This window comes from Pleurodeles waltl, chromosome 2_1 (genome assembly GCF_031143425.1).
Source record: "Pleurodeles waltl isolate 20211129_DDA chromosome 2_1, aPleWal1.hap1.20221129, whole genome shotgun sequence".
NCBI classification, from domain to species: Eukaryota; Metazoa; Chordata; class Amphibia; order Caudata; family Salamandridae; genus Pleurodeles; species Pleurodeles waltl.
The window spans coordinates 129,290,130-129,313,345 of record NC_090438.1 but is presented as its reverse complement, the minus strand read 5'-3'; the positions used below and the strand labels follow the sequence as shown (position 1 = coordinate 129,313,345).

Below are 23,216 nucleotides of genomic sequence, written 5' to 3'. Positions count from 1 at the left end.
AATTAAAAGTATAAATATGGGCCGCAATGTGCACAGCACCAGTTCTAAAAAGCTCCAGATTACTCCAAGCAGTTCATTGTGCAGACAGATGCCTCTGAACATGGGATACGGACAGTTTTGTCCCAAACAAATGAAGATGGCCTTGACCAGCCTGTTGCTTTCATTAGCAGGAGGTTACTCCCCAGGGAGCAGCGTTGGAGTACCATTGAGAGGGAGGCCTTTGCTGTGGTTTGGTCCCTGAAGAAACTGAGACCATACCTCTTTGGTACTCACTTTGTAGTTCAAACTGACCACAGACCTCTCAGATGGCTGATGCAAATGAAAGGTGAAAATCCCAAACTGTTGAGGTGGTCCATCTCCATACAGGCAATGGACTTTATAGTGGAACACAGACCTGGGACTGCCCATGCCAATGCAGATGGCCTTTCCAGGTTCTTCCACTTAGAAAATGAAGACTCTCTTGGGAAAGGTTAGTCTCATCCTCTTTCGTTTGGGGGGGGAGGTTGTGTAAGGAAATGCCTCCTTGGCATGGTTACCCCCTGACTTTTTGCCTTTGCTGATGCTAAGTTTTGATTTGAAAGTGTGCTGAGGCCTGCTATCCAGGCCCCAGCACCAGTGTTCTTTCCCTAACCTGTACTTTTGTTTCCACAATTGGCACACTCTGTCCTCCAGGTAAGTCCCTTGTAACTGGTACCCCTGGTACCAAGGGCCCTGATGCCAGGGAAGGTCTCTAAGGGATGCAGCATGTCTTATGCCACCCTGGGGACCCCTCACTCAGCACAGACACACTGCTTGCCAGCTTGTGTGTGCTGGTGAGGACAAAACGAGTAAGTCGACATGGCACTCCCCTCAGAGTGCCATGCCACCCTCACACTGCCTGTGGCATAGGTAAGTCACCCCTCTAGCAGGCCTTACAGCCCTAAGGCAGGGTGCACTATACCACAGGTGAGGGCATATGTGCATGAGCACTATGCCCCTACAGTGTCTAAGCAAAACCTTAGACATTGTAAGTGCAGGGTAACTCTGTGGCTAGTAACAAAGCCTGTACTGGGTGGAGATGCTTATCACCTCCCCCTGCAGGAACTGTAACACCTGGCGGTGAGCCTCAAAGGCTCACCCCCTTCGTTACAGCACCACAGGGCACTCCAGCTAGTGGAGTTGCCCGCCCCCTCCGGCCACGGCCCCACTTTTGGCTGCAAGGCCGGAGGAGATAATGAGAATAACAAGGAGGAGTCACTGGCCAGTCAGGACAGCCCCTAAGGTGTCCTGAGCTGAGGTGACTCTAACTTTTAGAAATCCTCCATCTTGCAGATGAAGGATTCCCCCAATAGGATTAGGGATGTGCCCCCCTCCCTCCGGGAGGAGGCACAAAGAGGGTGTACCCACCCTCAGGGCTAGTAGCCATTGGCTACTAACCCCCCAGACCTAAACACGCCCTTAAAGTTAGTATTTAAGGGCTCCCCAGAACCTAGGAACACAGATTCCTGCAACCTAAGAAGAAGAGGACTGCTAAGCTGAAAAACCCTGCAGAGAAGACAGAGACACCAACTGCTTTGGCCCCAGCTCTACCGGCCTGTCTCCCCACTTCTAAAGACACTGCTCCAGCGATGCTCTCCCCAGGGACCAGCGACCTCTGAATCCCCAGAGGACTGCCCTGCATCTAGAAGGACCAAGAACTCCCGAGGATAGCGGCTCTGTTCACCCAAGACTGGACCTTTGTAACAAAGGAGCAACTTTAAAACAACTTGCGTTTCCCGCCGGAAGCGTGAGACTTGCCACTCTGCACCCGACGCCCCCGGCTCGACTTGTGAAGAACAAACACTTCAGGGGGTACTCCCCGGCGACTGCGAGACCGTGAGTAGCCTGAGTTGACCCCCCCTGAGCCCCCACAGCGACGCCTACAGAGGGAATCCCGAGGCTCCCCCTGACCGCGACTGCCTGCTCTCAGATCCCGACGCCTTGTAAGGACTCTGCACCCACAGCCCCCAGGACATGAAGGATCCGAACTCCAGTGCAGGAGTGACCCCCAGGAGGCCCTCTCCCTTGCCCAGGTGGTGGCTACCCCGAGGAGCCCCCCCCCCTTGCCTGCCTGCATCGCTGAAGAGACCCCTTGGTCTCCCATTGATTCCTATTACAAACCCGACGCTTGTTTGCACACTGCACCCGGCCGCACGCGTGCTGCTGAGGGTGTACTTTCTGTGTGGACTTGTGTCCCCCCCGGTGCCCTACAAAACCCCCCCCCGGTCTGCCCTCCGAAGATGCGGGTACTTACCTGCTGGCAGACTGGATCCGGGGCACCCCCTTCTCTATTGAAGCCTATGCGTTTTGGGCACCACTTTGACCTCTGCACCTGACTGGCCCTGAGCTGCTGGTGTGGTAACTTTGGGGTTGCTCTGAACCCCCAACGGTGGGCTACCTTGGACCCGTAGGTGGTTTACTTACTTGCAAAAACTAACAAACTCCTACTCCCCCCAGGAACTGTTGAAAATTGCACTGTGTCTAGTTTTAAAATAGCTATATGTGATTTATGTGAAAACTGTATATGCTATTTTGCTAATTCAAAGTTCCTAAAGTACCTACCTGCAATACCTTTCATTTGAAGTATTACATGTAAATCTTGAACCTGTGGTTCTTAAAATAAACTAAGAAAAGATATTTTTCTATACAAAAACCTATTGGCCTGGAATTGTCTCTGAGTGTGTGTTCCTCATTTATTGCTTGTGTGTGTACAACAAATGCTTAACACTACTCCTTTGATAAGCCTACTGCTCGACCACACTACCACAAATTAGAGCATTAGTATTATCTCTTTTTGCCACTATCTTACCTCTAAGGGGAACCCTTGGACTCTGTGCATACTATTCCTTACTTTGAAATAGTGCATACAGAGCCAACTTCCTACAATTCACAACAGGACAATGTGGATCCGTGGGATCTTTATGACCCAGATCCCATTCCAAGTAACAATCCAGACAGCTATCCCTCTAAACCATCACCACCTGGGGATAGTACTGTCTATAACCAAGTCATAGCTAGGGCTGCAGCATGGCATGGTGTCACCATGCATACAGAGCCCCTAGAAGAGGATTTCTTGTTTAACACTCAAACCTCAACACATTCTAGGTATCAATGGCTCCCGATGCTCCCAGGCATGGCAAAACATACAGATCAGATCTTTAGTGAACCTGTTAAAGCACACATCATAACACCTAGGATAGAGAAAAAATATAAACCTGCACCCTCTGACCCTGATTGTATCACCCATCAGGTACCTCCTGATTCTGTGGTAGTTAGCGCTGCCAGGAAGAGAGCAAATAGTCAGTATTCAGGAGATGCACTCCTTCCTGATAAAGAGAACAGGAAATTCAATGCTGCGGGGAAGAGAGTTATGTCCCAGGCAGCAAATCAGTGGAGAATAGCCAACTCGCAAGCGCTATTAGCTCGCTATGACAGAGCCTATTGGGACGAGATGCAAGACATAATACAACATCTCCCCAAAGAACACCAGAAAAGGGCACAACAAGTAGTGGAGGAAGGGCAAGCCATTACAAACAACCAGATAAGATCTGCCCTAGATGCAGCAGATACCGCTGCTATGAGTGTCAACACTGCAGTCACTATACCCAGGCATGCATGGCTCTATTCTTCTGGATTCAAGCCAGACATACAGCAGGCTATTTTAAATATGCTGTTCAATAAAGAGCATCTTTTTGGGCCAGAAGTAGACACAGCTATAGAAAAACTGTGAAAGGACTCTGACACAGCAAAGGCAATGGGTCCAATCTACTCTGCACCATATAGAGGGTCCTTTTGAAAACCTCAGTTTCGAGGTGGATTCAGACCACAATCCACTGAGGCATCTACCTCACAGGCAAAGCCAACCTACCAACCACAATACCAATGTGGTAGTTTTAGGGGCACATATAGAGGACAGTACCCCAGAAATAGAGGGAAATTTCAAGCCTCTAAGCAGCCTCCACAGCACCCAAAACAGTGACTTCCCTTATTCCCTTGCACTCCACACCTCTCCTGTGGGGGGAAGACTACAACAGTTCCACACAAATTGGCAAAATATTACCACAGACAACTAGGTACTATCAATTATCCGCAATGGCTATTGCCTAGAATTAATAGACACTCCTCCAAATATCACACCGAAGTCACACAAATTATCCACAGAACACACCATTCTGTTACAACAAGAGGTCCAATCTCTACTACTCAAACAAGCAATAGAATTGGTTCCACAGTCTCAAATAGGGACAGGAGTTTACTCACTATATTTTCTAATTCTCAAAAAATATGGCGCCCTCAGGCCCCTCAATCTTAATATCCAGTCAGAACATTTTCACATGGTAACTTTACAGGATGTCATCCCACCACTAAAAAAGCAAGATTTCATGACAGCCTTAGACCTCAAGGATGTGTATTTTCAAATACCCATCCATCCTGCACACAGAAAATATCTCAGGTTTGTCATTCAAGGAAAACACTACCAGTTCAAAGTGTTGCCCTTTGGAATAACAACAGCGCCAAGAGTATTCACAAAGTGCTTGGCAGTAGTGGCAGCCTACCTAAGAAGACAACATATACATGTCTTTCCTTATCTAGACGATTGGCTAATAAAATCAAACAGTCATACACAATGCCAAAATCACTCGCATTTTGTAGTACAAACCTTACACACACTAGGTTTCTCAATAAACTACCAAAAATCACACCTTCAACCAGCACAAATACACCAGTATTTAGGTGCAATACTAAACACTCAGCAAGCTCTATCATATCCAGATACACAAATGATACAAGCTTTCCAAAATATAATCACATGAATACAATTAAATCAACAATACACTGTCAGATTTGTCATGATGATTTTAGGAATGATGGCATCATGTATTGCAATTGTGCCACAGGCAAGATTAAACATGCGGCCCTTACAACAGTGCCTTGCACAACAATGGTCACAGGCACACGGTCAACTTCAAGATCTAATTTTGATAGACCACCAAACGTACATGTCCCTTCAGTGGTGGAATTCCACAAATCTAACCAAAGGGCGGCCATTTCAAGACCCTGTGCCTCAGACCATAATTACAACAGACGCATCAATGATTGGTTGGGGAGCTCACCTAAACAATCACAACATTCAAGGGCAATGGGATGTCAAACACAAACAGCTACACATAAACCACTTAGTTATTATCTGTTTATCTAGCACTCAAAGCTTTTCAACCTCTTCTTGCAAAGAAGAATGTTCTTATCAAAACAGACAACATGACAACCATGTATTATCTCATCAAACAAGGAGGGACACATTCATCCCAACTGTCTCTTCTAGCCCAGAAAGTTTGGAAATGGGCAATCCACAATCAAATTCATCTACTAGCTCAATACATTCCAGGAATAGACAATCAGTTGGCAGATATCCTCAGCAGAAATCACCAACAAACTCACAAATGGGAACTTCATCCGCAAGTACTTCAAAAATACTTGCAAAAGCGGGGAACTCCAAACATAGACCTGTTTGCAACAATGTAGGAAGTTGGCTCTGTATGTGCTATTTCAAAGTAAGGAATAGCATGCACAGAGTCCAAGGGTTCCCCTTAGAGGTAAAATAGTGGTAAAAAGAGATAATACTAATGCTCTATTTTGTGGTAGTGTGGTCGAGCAGTAGGCTTATCCAAGGAGTAGTGTTAAGCATTTGTTGTACATACACATAGACAATAAATGAGGTACACACACTCAGAGACAAATCCAGCCAATAGGTTTTTGTATAGAAAAATATCTTTTCTTAGTTTATTTTAAGAACCACAGGTTCAAATTTTACATATAATATCTCATTCGAAAGGTATTGCAGGTAAGTACTTTAGGAACTTTAAATCATAAAAATTGCATGTATACTTTTCAAGTTATTGACAAATAGCTGTTTTAAAAGTGGACACAGTGCAATTTTCACAGTTCCTGGGGGAGGTAAGTTTTTGTTAATTTTACCAGGTAAGTAAGACACTTACAGGGTTCAGTTCTTGGTCCAAGGTAGCCCACCGTTGGGGGTTCAGAGCAACCCCAAAGTCACCACACCAGCAGCTCAGGGCCGGTCAGGTGCAGAGTTCAAAGTGGTGCCCAAAACACATAGGCTAGAATGGAGAGAAGGGGGTGCCCCGGTTCCGGTCTGCTTGCAGGTAAGTACCCGCGTCTTCGGAGGGCAGACCAGGGGGGTTTTGTAGGGCACCGGGGGGGACACAAGCCCACACAGAAATTTCACCCTCAGCGGCGCGGGGGCGGCCGGGTGCAGTGTAGAAACAAGCGTCGGGTTCGCAATGTTAGTCTATGAGAGATCTCGGGATCTCTTCAGCGCTGCAGGCAGGCAAGGGGGGGGTTCCTCGGGGAAACCTCCACTTGGGCAAGGGAGAGGGACTCCTGGGGGTCACTTCTCCAGTGAAAGTCCGGTCCTTCAGGTCCTGGGGGCTGCGGGTGCAGGGTCTCTCCCAGGCGTCGGGACTTTGGATTCAAAGAGTCGCGGTCAGGGGAAGCCTCGGGATTCCCTCTGCAGGCGGCGCTGTGGGGGCTCAGGGGGGACAGGTTTTGGTACTCACAGTATCAGAGTAGTCCTGGGGTCCCTCCTGAGGTGTTGGGTCTCCGCCAGCCGAGTCGGGGTCGCCGGGTGCAGTTTTGCAAGTCTCACGCTTCTTGCGGGGAGCTTGCAGGGTTCTTTCAAGGCTGCTGGAAACAAAGTTGCAGCCTTTCTTGGAGCAGGTCCGCTGTCCTCGGGAGTTTCTTGTCTTTTCGAAGCAGGGGCAGTCCTCAGAGGATGTCGAGGTCGCTGGTCCCTTTGGAAGGCGTCGCTGGAGCAGGATCTTTGGAAGGCAGGAGACAGGCCGGTGAGTTTCTGGAGCCAAGGCAGTTGTCGTCTTCTGGTCTTCCTCTGCAGGGGTTTTCAGCTAGGCAGTCCTTCTTCTTGTAGTTGCAGGAATCTAATTTTCTAGGGTTCAGGGTAGCCCTTAAATACTAAATTTAAGAGCGTGTTTAGGTCGGGGGGGTTAGTAGCCAATGGCTACTAGCCCTGAGCGTGGGTACACCCTCTTTGTGCCTCCTCCCAAGGGGAGGGGGTCACAATCCTAACCCTATTGGGGATTTCTAAAAGTCAGAGTCACCTCAGCTCAGGACACCTTAGGGGCTGTCCTGACTGGCCAGTGACTCCTCCTTGTTGCTTCCTTTGTTCCCTCCAGCCTTGCCGCCAAAAGTGGGGGCCGTGGCCGGAGGGGGCGGGCAACTCCACTAAGCTGGAGTGCCCTGCTGGGTTGTGACAAAGGGGTGAGCCTTTGAGGCTCACCGCCAGGTGTCACAGCTCCTGCCTGGGGGAGGTGTTAGCATCTCCACCCAGTGCAGGCTTTGTTACTGGCCTCAGAGTGACAAAGGCACTCTCCCCATGGGGCCAGCAACATGTCTCTAGTGTGGCAGGCTGCTGGAACTAGTCAGCCTACACAGACAGTCGGTTAAGTTTCAGGGGGCACCTCTAAGGTGCCCTCTGTGGTGTATTTTACAATAAAATGTACACTGGCATCAGTGTGCATTTATTGTGCTGAGAAGTTTGATACCAAACTTCCCAGTTTTCAGTGTAGCCATTATGGTGCTGTGGAGTTCGTGTTTGACAGACTCCCAGACCATATACTCTTATGGCTACCCTGCACTTACAATGGCTAAGGTTTTGTTTAGACACTGTAGGGGTACCATGCTCCTGCACTGGTACCCTCACCTATGGTATAGGGCACCCTGCCTTAGGGCTGTAAGGCCTGCTAGAGGGGTGTCTTACCTATACTGCATAGGCAGTGAGAGGCTGGCATGGCACCCTGAGGGGAGTGCCATGTCGACTTACTCGTTTTGTCCTCACTAGCACACACAAGCTGGCAAGCAGTGTGTCTGTGCTAAGTGAGAGGTCTCCAGGGTGGCATAAGACATGCTGCAGCCCTTAGAGACCTTCCTTGGCATCAGGGCCCTTGGTACTAGAAGTACCAGTTACAAGGGACTTATCTGGATGCCAGGGTCTGCCAATTGTGGATACAAAAGTACAGGTTAGGGAAAGAACACTGGTGCTGGGGCCTGGTTAGCAGGCCTCAGCACACTTTCAATTGTAAACATAGCATCAGCAAGGGCAAAAAGTCAGGGGGCAACCATGCCAAGGAGGCATTTCCTTACAAACAAGCAAAAACACAAAATGCCAAAACTTTGCATCCAGACACCCACGTCCCCTATCCAAGGGGAATGCTCTATGGATCAATTGGTTAGGGATGTTTGCATACGCTTTTTCCCCTCTCCCACTCCTTTCGTTTCTAGTCAACAAATTGCCTCAAACTTCACTCAAAATGATGCTCATAGCACCAACATGTGCATGTCAACCGTGGTACACAACATTATTAGATCTGTCAGTAGTACAACACTCCAAACTCCCATCCAGACCAGATCTGTTGACACAAAACAAAGCGCAAATCAGGCATCCAAATCCCAAGACACTCAATCTAGCAATTTGGCTCCTGAGGTCATAGAGTTTGGATATTTACAACTCCCATCAGAATGTATGGAAGTTATCAAGCAAGCAAGAAAACCCACTGCTAGACAGTGCTATGCAAACAAATGGAAAAGCTCTGTATATTACTGGCAATCCAAAAATCTAGACCCTCTTACAGCATCAATACAAGATGTTGTATGTTATTTACTTAATTTACAAAAATCTAACTTGGCAGTCTCTTCAATAAAAATTAATCTTACTGCAATTTCAGCATATTTACAAAATATACAACATAGCTCTTTATTTAGAGTTCCTGTCATTACAGCTTTCATGGAAGGTTTAAAACGCAGCATTCCACCCAGAACACCAGCAGTTCCTTCTTGGAATCTCAATATAGTGCTTACACGACTTATGGGACCACTATTTGAGCCTATGCACTCGTGCCAAATTCAATTTCTAACACAGAAAGTTGCCTTCTTAGTGACAATTACTTCTTTAAGAAGAGTAAGTGAAATCCAAGCCTTTACTCTTGAAGAACCTTTCTTCAAGTACATAAGCATAAAGTTGTACTAAGAACAAACCCAACATTTCTACCAAAAGTTGTATCACCATTTCATATAAATCAAACAGTGGAACTGACAGTCTTCTTCCCACAGCCAGATTTTGTGGCAGAAAGAGCTCTACATACATTAGACATCAAAGGAGCTTTTATGTACTATATAGATAGAACTAAACCATTTAGAAAAACGAAACAACTATTTGTCGCTTTTCAAAAACCTCATACAGGCAATCCCATATCAAAACAAGGGTTAGCACAATGGATTGTAAAATGCATCCAAACATGCTATATTAAAGCAAAAAGACAGCTTTTAGTTACTCCTAAAGCACATTCTACAAGGAAAAAAGGTGCAACAATGGCTTTTTTAGGGCATATACCAATGGCTGAAATATGTAAAGCAGCTACTTGGTCAACACCACATGCATTCACTAAACACTACTGTGTAGACGTATTATCATGACAGCAAGCCACAGTAGGCCAAGCTGTACTAAGAACATTATTTCAAACAGCTTCAACTCCTACAGGCTAACTACTGCTATTTTATGGGAGGACAAACTGCTTTGTAGTCTATGCACAGCATGTGTATCTGCAGCTACACATGCCATTGAATGCAAAATGTCACTTTCCCAGTGTACATCTGTTTGTGGCATGTTCCGCTGCCGATTCACATGCACCCTCCCTCCTCCCCAGAAGCCTGTAGTCGTTTAAGTTACAAAGATTTGTACATATGGATATACATTTACATTAGTATGGACAACTTTTACTTTGTACCTATATACTCTATCACTCCTTCCTTCACCCTCTGCGGGAAAACAATCTAACAATGGTGTCGATGCACATGCGCAATGGAACCGAAGAGGAGGAGTCACTCGATCCCGTGACTAGAAAAGACTTCTTTGAAGAAAAACAACTTGTAACACTCCGAGCCCACACCAGATATCTTCAATGAAGAACATACTCAGGAAGAAGTTCGGCATGGGGCAGTCTTTAAAGGCGATTCTATATAAAGGGTTGTGGTCTTAACCCTTGCACCAGCAGCTAGAGTGCTTTTCTTTAAAGACTGCGTTGAGGTTTAAAACATTTATCAGCAGGAGCACTCGGTTCTGTGGAAGGAAGATACAATCTACAACAATATTGGCAAGGAGAAACTTTTCCCCTGCATGTGTACTGTACTTGGAAGATTTGAACAAACTTCCAAAGCGCCTTTGCGCCAACTTGCTTGTGGAGAGATGGACTTATCTAAATTATGGTGAGCATATGTCTCTTCAATTCATGATTCACAGCATTGATGCAACCCTTTTAATTATATGAGGGCCCGGGGATTCAGCATTTGAATATTAGCAGTTATTGTGCACAGAGGTTAAACAAGACACAAAATTTATTTCTGTGCAAAACACTGCAGATATTGGAGCATATGCACGAACGCCTAAGTGCAGAGAGTTGAACTATTGAAATAACTAAAATGTGTACTGATATTGTGAAGACTAATGGTATAAATTACTTACTTGTCACTGCACCAACATTATTCGTGCTACCTGCATTGTATTTTCAACTGCTCACAGAATAATGAAGTTCACAGGTGTGGTACATGAAGATATAAATCCCACAATGCCTCTGTGCACTAGAAGGACAGGTGTTTTACACCAGCATGGAAAAAAGACTTTAAACCATTTGATAAAGACGAGATGTCGAAACGAGTCATGGAGCTTGACTTATGTTGTTTAAGTAATGCTGTCTGCCATTAAACCAACTTGCTAAATAATTCCCTGGGAGTGCGGTGTTTTTCTCTTTGGCGATTTTATATATATATATGTATGTATACTTTTTTTTTCACTGAAAAAAACACTTGTGCCGTAAGGTAACTATAACTCATGCCCCCGTCATGCACAGTTTCCTCATCAATAATTTTATTTCAAATGTTGCAGTGATATCATAGATCATCTCATGACTGATGTAATACATGGGATAATTAGCAGTGCATGGCAAGGGTGTAAGTTATAGTTACCTTAGGGTACAAGTTATAGTTACTTGAAATAAATCTAACTAGAACTGCTGAATTTCTATGGTTTTATATTTTCTGACTGTGCGCCTAACTATAACGTCCCTGTAACCTTTCGTTTTTTAAGTGAATTTCTATGTTTTTTTTTAATGTTAAGTAAAATTATAATTTCTGTACGTTGATACAATCACCGCTGTGCATGGCCTTTGGCGGTGGGGTTTGGCCTCAGGGCCTGTCCTGTGGCCCAGCCCTCATAACCACCCAAACCAAGAGAGACAGAGAGAGAAAGAGGAATTTAGAGAAAGAGATTGACAGAGAGAAATTGAGAGAGTGAGAGAGAGGTTTTAGACTTTGATAAGTGATATACTTAGAATGAGAAATGTTCTGACAAATTAAAAAAACATGTATTAGAGATGTACAAATAGTGAGATCTTCTGTATGTACCTTAAATATTTGAAGTTGAAAAGAAATTAAAGCTGAGAACTGATAAATGACTTACCTCGTCTGGAACCCATAACTTTCCGAGTGAGAGTCTGAGACCTTAACCACTAAGCCGGTAGTTTAAGGTCTCTCCTCTAGGTGACTCCTTAATGTGCATTTTCCAGTCATTTCTATGACATTCAAACCAAAGATGTTGATGGGAAAAAGACTGTTCCATCACTAACAATGTTTAACATACAAAACACAAGTAAATAGACACACTGCAATGATGTACCAGGATTTGACCCTTCAGCCATCTGAGTGACATTCCAAGAGCTTTAACAGTAGGCCAGAAGCTGTGCATCAAAACGTAACTGTAACATTTGAATCAAACATGGTGCTTGTGTGACCGTTTGAAGTCATTGTATTGCAAGACCATGTATTAATATTATTTCTTCCTCTCTCTCTTCCATTCCACTATGGGAGGGGTTGCTCCCACACGCTGGTTGGGAATTCAGCTCCCTGCCTGGGGGAGCAGTACTTTAATCTCTTACCCTGCTGGTAGGGAAAAGAGATGAAAACTCTACTTCCAGCAAGTGGGAGCATTTTAACAGCTCCTGCTCGCCAAAAGCGAAGTTAATGTTTGCTTTTGCAAGCAAAACCAAACAGCTATATCCTGGGGGTGGTCACCTTGAGAGGATCCGGCTCTGGTGGGTGGCGGTCCCCAGGGCCATAAATGGCTCCAGGAGGGGGCCGTGCAGCCCCCTTTCTTATTTAAAAATTAGTAAATTAGCCCTGGGGAGGTGGTGGTCCCTTGGGCCCACATTGGACCCCCTCTTTACACTCACTGTAGCCCCGGGGAGGTGGTTGTCTCTGAGGCTTCTCAAAGCTCCAGGCTGGGAGCTCTATGTTGTCCTCCCTCCTTACTTTCAAAAAGCTCTGGGGAGATGGTGGACCTGGCGGGGAGGGTTTGCACAGCTTCCCCTATATATATATATATATTTTTTTTAATGTAGCTTCTGGGAGGTGATGGTCCGCAGGGCTTAGCAAAGCCCTTAGAGGGGGGGCCCCATGCAACCCTCTCCTTTTTATTTTATATGTTTATGCCCTCAGGACTTGGCCAACCTGGGGGTTAAGTTAACAATAATCATGGGAGACGGTCCTTCTTTTTTTTAAATGTTCAGCGGATCCGCTCTGGCAGGGTCCCAGGGGATCCCAGCATTAAGGCTGGAGGTTAGCATATTCCTACCCTGCCACCTTTTCTTTTTTTCATTTTCTTTTAGGACTTGGCCTGAAGCCGAATCCCAAAATGGCTGCCAACATATCCCGGTTGAAGTGTTGACAGCTAATCAGATCTCACCATGAGTTCACTGGGATCCAAGGAGCATCCACGTTCCTAGATATATAAAGTTTGATTTTCTTTCTCAAAAACCACTGTACAGATCTACACCAAATAACAAAACGTGTGCTTTCTGAACCAAAAGCTGCCTTTCTGCCAAATTTGGTGTAATTCTGTCCAGTAGTTCGGGCTGTAGTCATGTTCAAAATCCCTATGGGAATTAAGACGGGAAACTCACTTATTTTGCCCCCTTTGTTTTTCTTGGCCACCACTTAACAGATCATCCCAAAACTTTCCAGGTACAACAAGACTCTAGAGCAATTGTCTCCAAACTTTTTAAAACCACGCCCCCCCCAGTTGAAAAATTAAAATTATTGGCCCCCCCTCAGAATTGTTCACAATTGTTTTATAAAGATGGCAATGTTATCTAAACCTATTTAAACATTGCAGTTAAGTAATGATACCTTTTAAAAAATGTAATAAAATGCTTATGCTTAAAACAAAGCCATGTTATCTTTATAATGCTTCTTTTGGCCAGAGGCTGGTGCCACCCGCTGGGGTCACTTGAGCTCCCCCTAGGGGGGCCCGCCCCTCAGTTTGAAGACCTCTGCTCCAGAGGATAATTTTTTTGGAAAATGTAATGAAGATATGTCAAACGGTGCCAAAGATATAGCCATGTCAAAAAACGCTTTTCTATGGAAACTAGGTCCTTACTCTAACTACCTACTGTCAGTAGTATATATATGGGGATCACCAGTAGTGTGTGTGCATATATATATATATATATACCAAAAACTGTGTCTTATTATTATTATTTTGGTGGCTCAATATTTTAATTAAACAATACATTTCCAACTGAATTCATGAGTAGTTTTCCTAATTCAATTTGTTTTCTTAATAGGCGAGAAGGGTGACACGTGCTACAACTGTATTGGAAATGGAGGTCAACAAATTCCAGGTGAACCCGGCTTACCTGGTCCTCCCGGAAATCCAGGTGAAAACAACATTTTGGCATGAAATAAGCATTCAATAACTCTTTCATGATGTGTATATTACATGATTAGCTGCTTTTACTGCTCACAAAGCAATGGTTTCTCAAGGCATACTACACAGGGATTATATCATAACTGTGAAATGTTGTTCCTATTTTACAAATATGGCTTTAAATCTTGTCTGTGAAAAATTGAGTTGTTCCAGTATGATTCCTGGACTTAGTGTGATTTATTTGCCACCAGTGAAGCATGAAACTGCATTTAAACAAGAGCTCCAAACCTCTCTACTAATCTTTACATTATCATTTGTTTACTGGGCATCCTTTTCATGAAAGGACATCTAACCTTAAACATTGCAAATGTAATCAGGTCCCATTTTTAGATGTATGTTGCAGGCAGGAGCTGCAGAAGCGTTTTGTTGAAGAGATGAATGTGTGTTTAAAACCTAATGTTCTTAACTACATATATAAACTTTTTCCTCTTCTTTTTACTTCATACTGCCAACCAGTATAGTCCATTATTTCACATTTTTAAAATGAAATTCACTAAATGCAATCCTCTTGAGTGCACAGTTGATGGGACAGATGCAATTAAAAGGTAACATATCATATTACCATTAACACTATCAGTGAGATAGAGAGTAGTAGTATTTATTGATTTGAGTATCAGTCATTTCATGACATTGTACTTTTAGATGTCCTTACTTGTTCATCTAACTATTGTGTGTTCTAAGCATTGCATTTGTTTTGCGAGTTATGGATTATGGAGCTAGCCATAACTAGTACATTTCAGTGGTTTCTGGGTTTTGTTTTGAAACCATAACTTCACTTTAACTTTAATTTGTTTAAGCGATTTCCTCAATAATATGCTACATCCAAATTCTTTAAAATTATTCCCCTCCCATGCTGATTATTGCCTTTGGTCATGGTCAGCTGGTGCTTGCTGCAGGGCCTTGCCTTTTACCTGGCACTACTCCCAACTTCCTCCGGGCTTCCATCCATCGCTACGCATTGCTGTTAGCTGGTAAAGTGACGTTATTATTAGGTGCTGAATTTGCAATAAAAACTAATGTTTAAAAACTAACAAAAAATGAATTTCACAAGTTATAGGTTACTGAGCTAACTTCAACTTGTACCACACCATTCACTGCTGATGACCTGACCCATTACGTCACTCATGATGTGTTAAATGACATCATTGATGACATCACTGATGACGTATCAAATGACATCATTCATTTCACTGATGACAGCACTGATCATACCAAGGACATATAGAGCTTAGGGCCAGTGCTGGTGCATAGCACGGAAACAGGGTAAGCCTTGGAGGCAAGTATGGTTGTGTATGCTGAAAGTTCTATGGTGAACCATTTACAAACCACTAAAGTCGGGGGTGCAACCAGTACTCACTTTTAAACTAGGTAAACTAGGTAAAGGCTGGGCACATCTGATGTGGATTGCAGATGTACATTTCAAATAAGTTGTGTGTTAATCAAAGCCTGTTGCAAAAAACCTGTGAGGAAGGCCAAAGTTTCTTGTGGGGTTAGATTATTTACTAGTGGATGTCTGGGTACATGCCTGCGTTAAATACTTGTAGTGCGGTGCTATAAACTAATTGTGTGCAACAAGGTTGTTTTTATGGGGCGGATGTCTATTTTCAGAATTTTGCTGAACATTTTGAAAGGTTGCAGATTGTTGAATAATGTAGCATGAAGGGGTGAGCCGATACCTAATTACAAAGACACTTTAGCTTCTGTTTTTTCAGTAACTTTTCATTGAATTTCTGTTATTTAATCATATCCAGCATGTGGTCATGTACCATGTGGGTGGTTGACCTAAGGAGGCAGGAAGCCCCGCTGCGTGTCGCCTTCCATAGTAATCATCAGGGATTGTGTGCAGAGTTAGAGCATAGCCTGGCTGGCAGGCACCCAACCCACATTTTTGGGAAATGTTATTCAGGTACCACATTATTCCAGCTGTACTCTACACACAAGCTTCCATCCCATTGTACTGCAGTACTGTGGCAGTACTTCATTTGAGATCTCATCAGAAATGTAATTTAATATGTCCTGAGTGAAGTAATATGTGAGGTCATAGCAGGGGCATTTTTTGTTTTAAACATTAGTTCCTTATTTCAACATTCAACTATTATGTGCAATAACAGCTGTATGTGACTGAGCAGTTGAACACAGACCCTGCACCCAACCCTTCTATGGCCGGCTAAACACTCACTATGCAAGGCCTTTGGACACAGGGCCTGGTCCCTGGCCAGGCTCTATGCCCAACCCCACCACAGGTGCCCAGCTCCCCACTGCAGTGAGGTAGGGGTGGCTGACCCCAGGGCCTTGTCTCTGGCCAGGCCATGCACCCAACCGTCATGGCGAGTAGCCAACCCCTAATGTGCATAGTCAAAGGGTTAGTGATAGGGTCTTGCCTTTGGCCAGGCCCAACCCAGGCACAAATGGCCGACCACTCACTATAGGTATTCCTGTGGTATCAAACTGGTTGATGGGAGAAAAACCTCCCCACCCAGTCAGAGGGCACTTTTTAAAACATTTTTGAACCGCAAGACTCCCACAGGACCAATTGTCAAAATACACCTACCTTTTTAATCCAGAATGCTTTCTGAGTGAAGGTCCATATTTTTGCCAAATGTGGTGTAATTCCGTTCAACCAGTGTTTTTTCTGTACTGGAGAGCAAAGTTCCCTATGGGAGTTAACATGGGAAATCAACGTTTTGACTCCACACCCTTTTTCTTCTTCCCCACTTCATGGTACAGCAGGAAACGTTCCATGACTGAACAGAGGTGGGTGAACGTTGTTTTTATAAGTTTCATGCAGAATTGTTAAAGTTGACAAAGTTATTACCAAAATAATAAATGCAATAAATGTTCTTCCTATGGAACCTCTGACCTAACTGTAACTACACAATGACGTCCACCACTGGGCAGTTATAGTGAGGACCATGTTTCGATAGGGAAAGCTTTTTTTTAGTTTGTTAATAACTTTAGGGCTATTTGACAAATCTTCACAGCACTTTTCAAACTAAATGTTCATCCATCTCAGCTCCTTTCCTGAAAGTTCCACTTCCTCTTAGTGAAGTGTAGTGTATGAAAGAAAACACTCAGTTGGACAAAAATAAAGGTACTTTATTTTTGGAACACAATACCACAAAGTACTAGAGAGGCAACCTTCCAATAGGAGGTAAGTAATACACTAAATATATACACGAGAAACAATATTGCAGATGGGTGTTGGTGCAGGAATTCCACCAGCAAGCCTTGTCAAAGGCACATTCGTGGTTAGTGAGAAAGTGGTGCTGCCGGGGGCAAGCAAGGGCCAGGAAGACTCAACCCAGGAGGGGGAGTCACAAGGGATCCTCAGAGGACTCACAGGAGCAGAGGCAGCACCTACAGGCGTCCCACAGGACAGGGACACAGAAGTTGCAGAAGGAGCCCACACAGCACTACAGGAAGGGATCCCACACCACAGGAGAACCACGCAGAGGACTGTTGTAGAAAGTTGGCTCTGTATATACTATTTCAAAGTAAGAAATAGTGTGCACAGAGTCTGAGGGTTCCCCTTAGAGGTAAGATAGTGGCAAAAGTAGATAATTCTAATGCTCTATTTTGTGGTAGTGTGGTCGAGCAGTAGACTTATCAGAGGGTAGTGTTAAGCATTTGTTGTACACACACAGGCAATAAACACTCAAAGACTAACTCCAGGCCAATAGGTTTTTATATAGAAAAATATATTTTCTTAATTTATTTTTAGAACCACAAGTTCAAGATTTGAAGTCAATACATAAAATGCAAGGTACTCCACACAGGTAAGTTAGGAACTTTGAATTAGAGCAATAACATATACAGTTTTAGTTAAAATGGCAATAAGCTATTTTAAAAGTAGGCAGTGCAAAAATCAACAGTTCCTGGGGGAGGTAAGTTTGGTTGGATTGTGAGGTAAGTAAGACACTTACAAGTCTCAGTTCCTGGGCATAGGCAGCCCACTGTTATGGGTTCAAGGCAACCCCAAAGTTACCACACCAGCAGCTCAGTGCCGGTCAGGTGCAGAGGTCAAAGAGGTGCCCAAAACACATAGGCGTCTATGGAGAACAGGGGTGCTCCGGTTCCAGTCTGCCAGCAGGTAAGTACCCACGTCCTCGGGGAGCAGACCAAGGTGGTTTTGTAGAGCACTGGAGGGGACACAAGTAGGCACACAAAACACACCCTCAACGGCACAGGGGCGGCCGGGTGCAGTGTGCAAAGCAGGCGTCGGGTTTTGTATTGGTTTCAATGGAGGGACCCAGGGGTCACTCTAGCGGTGCAGGCAGGCACAGGGGGAGCTTCTCGGGCCAGCCACCACCTGGGCTAGGCAGAGGGTCGCCTTGGGGTCACTCCTGCACTGAGGTTCAGTTCCTTCAGGTCCTGGGTGCTGCGGGTGCAGTGCTTGGTCCAGGCGTCGGGTCCCTTGTTACAGGCAGTCACGGTCAGGGGGAGCCTCTGGATTCTCTCTGCAGGCGTCACTGTGGGGGTCGTCTCGGGCTACTCACGGAGTTGCAGTCGCTGGGGAGTCCTCCCTGTGGTGTTGGTTCTCTGGATCTCAAGCCGGGGGCATCGGGTGCAGAGGGTGAAGTCTCACGCTTCCGGCGGGAAGAGTCAAGTCCTTTAAAGTTGCAAAGTTGTTGTTGAAGTTGAGCAGAGCCGCTGCTCACGGGAGTTTCTTGGTTCTTTGGTTCAGGGCAGTCCTCTGAGGCTTCAGAGGTCGCTGGGCCCTGTCGGATGAGTCGCTGGTTGCAGGTTTTCGAGTCAGGAGACAGGCCGGTACTGCTGGGGACAAATCAGTTGTTGTCTTCCGTCTTCTCTGCAGGGCTTGTAGGTCAGTAGTCCTTCTTCTTTCTTCAGGTTGAAAGGAATCTGATTATCTAGGCTCTTGGATGCCCCTAAATACTAGATTCAGGGGTGTGTTTGGGTCTGGGAGGGCAGTAGCCAATGGCTACTGTCCTAGAGTGTGGCTACACCCTCTTTGTGCCTCCTCCCTGTGGGGAGGGGGGTACTCCCTAATCCTATGAGGGAATCTTCCAAAACTAAGATGGAGGATTTCTAAAGGCAGGGGTCACCTCAGCTCAGGGCACCTTAGGGGCTGTCCTGACTTGTGGGTGACTCCTCCTTGTTTTTCTAATTATCTCCTTCAGCCTTGCTGCCAAAAGTGGGGGCAGTGGCCGGAGGGGCGGGCATCTCCACTAGCTGGGATGCCCTGGGGCACTGTAACAAAGGGGCTGAGCCTTTGAGGCTCACCGCCAGGTGTTATAGTTCCTGCAGGGGGAGGTATGAACCACCTCCACCCAGTGCAGGCTTTGTTCCTGGCCACAGAGTGACAAAGGCACTCTCCCCATGTGGCCAGCAACTCGTCTGGTTGTGGCAGGCTGGCAGAAACTGGTCAGCCCCACACTAGAACTCGGATTGGTATTCAGGGGGCATCTCTAAGATGCCCTCGGGTGCATTTTACAATAAATGGCACACTGGCATCAGTGTGCATTTATTGTGCTGAGAAGTTTGATACCAAACTTCCCAGATTTCAGTGTAGCCATTATGCAACTGTGGAGTTCGTGTTTGACAAACTCCCGGACCATATATACTCCTTATGGCTACCCTGCACTTACATTGTCTAAGGTTTTGCTTAGACACTGTAGGGGCATAGCGCTCATGCACATATGCCCTCACCTGTGGTATAGTGCACCCTGCCTTAGGGCTGTAAGGCCTGCTAGAGGGGTGACTTACCTATGCCACAGGCAGTGTGAGGTTGGCATGGCACTCTGAGAGGAGTGCCATGTCGACGTAGTCATTTTCTCCCTACCAGCACGCATAAGCTGTGAGGCAATGTGCATGTGCTGAGTGAGGGGTCCCCAGGGTGGCATACAACATGCTGCAGCCCTTAGAGACCTTCCCTGGCATCAGGGCCCTTGGTACCAGGGGTACCAGTTACAAGGGACTTATCTGGGTGCCAGGTACAGTTTAGGGAAAGAACACTGGTGCTGGGGCCTGGTTAGCAGGGTCCCGGCACACTTTCAATCAAAACTTAGCATCAGCAAAGGCAAAAAGTCAGGGGGTAACCATGCCAAGGAGGCATTTCCTTACAACTGCGCATCATAGAAAGGAGTGCTGGGGACTGGAGTTACACGTTGCCCGAAGATCCCTTGGAGGAGATGCAAACAAGCCTTGGCAGCTGCAAGAGATGCAGTAGATGGGGGTACTGGCCTGCGTGGGAAAGCAAGGGCTTACCTCCACCAAAGTTGGACATCTGGCAGAGAGGACCAAGAGGACTACTCTGGACCACCACACATGAGGCAGGATCCACACAGCTCAAGATGAGGGGAGATCCATGCAGCCGGTCGTCATTGCAGCTGGTGCCTGCGGATGCAGGTGAGTGACTCCTTCACTCCAAGGGAGATTCCTTCTTTCTTCTAGTGCAGACTGAAGACACACCGCCCTCAGTGGATGCACAGTCACTGTAAATGTTGCAATTGCTGGCAGGAGCACTGGAAACAATGTTGCAGAAGAGGTCTTCTTCTTGGAGGCAGATTGTCGGGCTTGGAGGGTCCAGTCGCAGTTGCGGAGGCCAGAGGTCGAATTGAAGGTTGCAGAGGAATCCTTCTGGAATCTTGCAAGCCGAATCTGAGGACCCACACAAGAGAGAGACCCTAAATAGCCCTGAAAGGTGGATTGGTCACCTAGCCAGGGAAGCACATATCAGGAGGGGGCTCTGACGTCACCCGCCTGACCTGGCCACTCAGATGCTCCCAGAGTTCCCCGCCAACCTTGGAAACAAGATGATAGAACCCAGGGACCCTCTGGCGGAGCTCTGTACACCACCTACAGGTTGTTGATGGACAGGGGAGTGGTCACTCCCCTTTCCATTGTCCAGTTTCAAGCCAGAGCAGGGACTGGGGGTCCCTTAACTGGTGTGGACTGGTTTATGCATGGAGGGCACCAAAGGTGCCCGTCAAAGCATACCAGTGGCTTGGGGAGGCTACTCCTCCCAAGCCACTCACGCCTATCTCTAAAGGGAGACGGTGTTACCTTCCTCTCCCAAAGGACATCCTTTGTTCTGCCTTTCTGGGCAGAAACCTTTTCTGGAAAACCCTGTAAGACTGGTGGTAGCAATGCTGGGGATTCTCTAAGGAGCCCCCAGAGTGCACTGAATCATAGTTCCAATACTTGCAACAGTATTGGGGTATGATTACGACATGTTTGTTGCCAAACATGCGTAGGTTCAGAGTTACCATTATGTAGCTGGACATAGGTAGTGAGCTGGAGTTTGTGGGGGCACCTCTGCTAGTGCAGGGGTGCCCTCACACCCAGGTACTTACACCCTGCCCTCTGGGCAAGGAGGGCCTGCCATAGGGATGACTTACAGTAACCTGATGCAGTGACCGGTTGTAAAAGGGTGCATGCACCCTTTCACGCAGGCTGCAATGGCAGGCCTGCAGAACACTTTGCTCCCTATGGGTGGAATTATACATGCTGCAAATCCCCTGGTGCCCCAATGCCCTGGGTACCTAGGTATCATATACTAGGGACTTATATGGGAGAACCATATGCCACATGTGGGGTGAAAAAGGTTCCAGCAACAAAGTTTACAGGGAGAGAGCATAAGCACTGGGGTCCTGGTTAGCAGGATCCTAGTGAACACAAACACACTGACAACAGGCACAAGATAGGGGTAACCATGCCAAGAAAGAGGGTACTTTCCAACCCCCCCTTGAAATGAAGGACAAGAAGGCTGCCCTTGCCCAGATGAGTCTTTATTGTCTAAGTGGAAATATCTGGAGAGTCCATCTTCATTGGAGTGGTTACTCCTAGGTCTATGTTCCACTGTATAGTCCATTCCCTGAAGGGATATGGACCACCTCAACAATTTGGGGTTTTCTCCCTTCATCTGTTTGAGCCATAGAAGGAGCGTGTGGTCTGTCTGAACAATGAAGTGAGTGCCAAACAGGTATGGCCTCAATTTCTTCAAGGACCAGACCACAGCAAAGGCCTCCCTTTCTATAGCTCACCGATGCATCTCTCTAGGGGTAAACCTTCTTCTTATAAAAGCAACTGGTTGATCCTGGCCCTCAGTGTTGAGCTGAGTAAGACCTTCCCCAACCCCTACCCCAGAAGCATCAGTTTGGACAATTAATTTCTTGGAGTAGTCAGGGTTTTTTAACACTGGTGCGGAGCACATGGCCTGTTTGAATTCATCAAGAGCTTTTTGACAGCTGGCTGGCCATAAAACATTTTTAGGCTTTCTTTTAGATGTGAGGTCATTAAATGGGGCTGCAAGGGAGCCATAATTCCTAATGAACTTCCTGTAGTACCCAGTGAGGCCTAAGAAGGCTCTTAACTGGGGCTCTGTAGTAGGGGAGAGCCAATCTAAAGAAGCGTGGATCTTCCCCTGTAGTGGTTGAAACTGGCCTCCACCTACCAGATGGCCCAGATACAGAACCTTCCACTGCCCTTAGAGGCCTTGATAGTGAGGTCTTGTTTTTGCAGGACCTCCAAAACATTCCAGAGGTGGACCAGGTGGTCATCCCAGGTGGAGCTAAAGACAGCTATGTCATCGAGATAGGCTGCACTATAGGCTTCCAAACCTTCGAGGACTGTATTCACCAGCCTCTGAAAGGTGGCAGGTGCATTTTTCAAACCATAGGGCATAACAGTAAAGTGATAATACCCTCCAGTGGTTGAGAATGCAGTTTTTAGGGTAGAGCGCAAGGTGTAATCTCTCTGTGGGCTTTTAACCACACCCATGTCACACCCATTAGTTTGGTTGGTTTGTGGGCTTGCTGTTTAAAATTCGCTTGATTACTTAGTGAAAGGCATGCATACGTCAGGCCTTTCCCGGTGTTTAGCCCTCCTCGAGCACACCGGCCAACTACTGAAAACATACAAAGCTCCATGTTTTCCGTATGGTTTCTGGACTACTTTTTCTCTTTATTTCGTAGGCAGTGTGATCTTGCTGGGCAGTAGTCGAGCGCTTTGCATTACATTGACCCTGTCAAATGGATAAATGCACTTTTGCCGGTAACATGGATAATTGCACTTTTGCCTATACTTTTCACTGCGAGCAAACTTGTGTTTCCTTATGTGTGTCTACTTTGTGCTCATGGCGGCCGTCGGCTCGCTTATGTGAAACTGTCAGTGTACCTGTTAGCTCATCTGCCCTAGGAATAGGGTGAGCATCAGTCTTTGTGACTGCGTTGACCCCTCTGTAGTCAACACATAATCTCATCTCCCTTTTCCAATTTTGGGAGTGAGGTTTTAGTACCAGCACCACTGGGCTAGCCAGAGTGCTCAGTCACTCCTAGATCTAGCATCTTTTGCACCTCTGCTTTGATGCAGCCTCTAACATGGTCAGGTT

The 23,216-nt window shown here is 46.1% G+C and overlaps 1 protein-coding gene across 1 annotated transcript in view; it reads left to right on the top strand.

Annotated features, from left to right (window-relative positions):
* The window catches only part of COL4A5 (collagen type IV alpha 5 chain), a 1,021,631-nt gene that overhangs the window by 310,690 nt on the left and 687,725 nt on the right, over nt 1-23,216 (top strand). Inside the window, exon 22 of the mRNA XM_069211570.1 lies at nt 13,725-13,817. Within this exon, the coding sequence (XP_069067671.1) occupies nt 13,725-13,817 (93 nt within the window). The remainder of the gene's footprint in view (nt 1-13,724; nt 13,818-23,216) is intronic.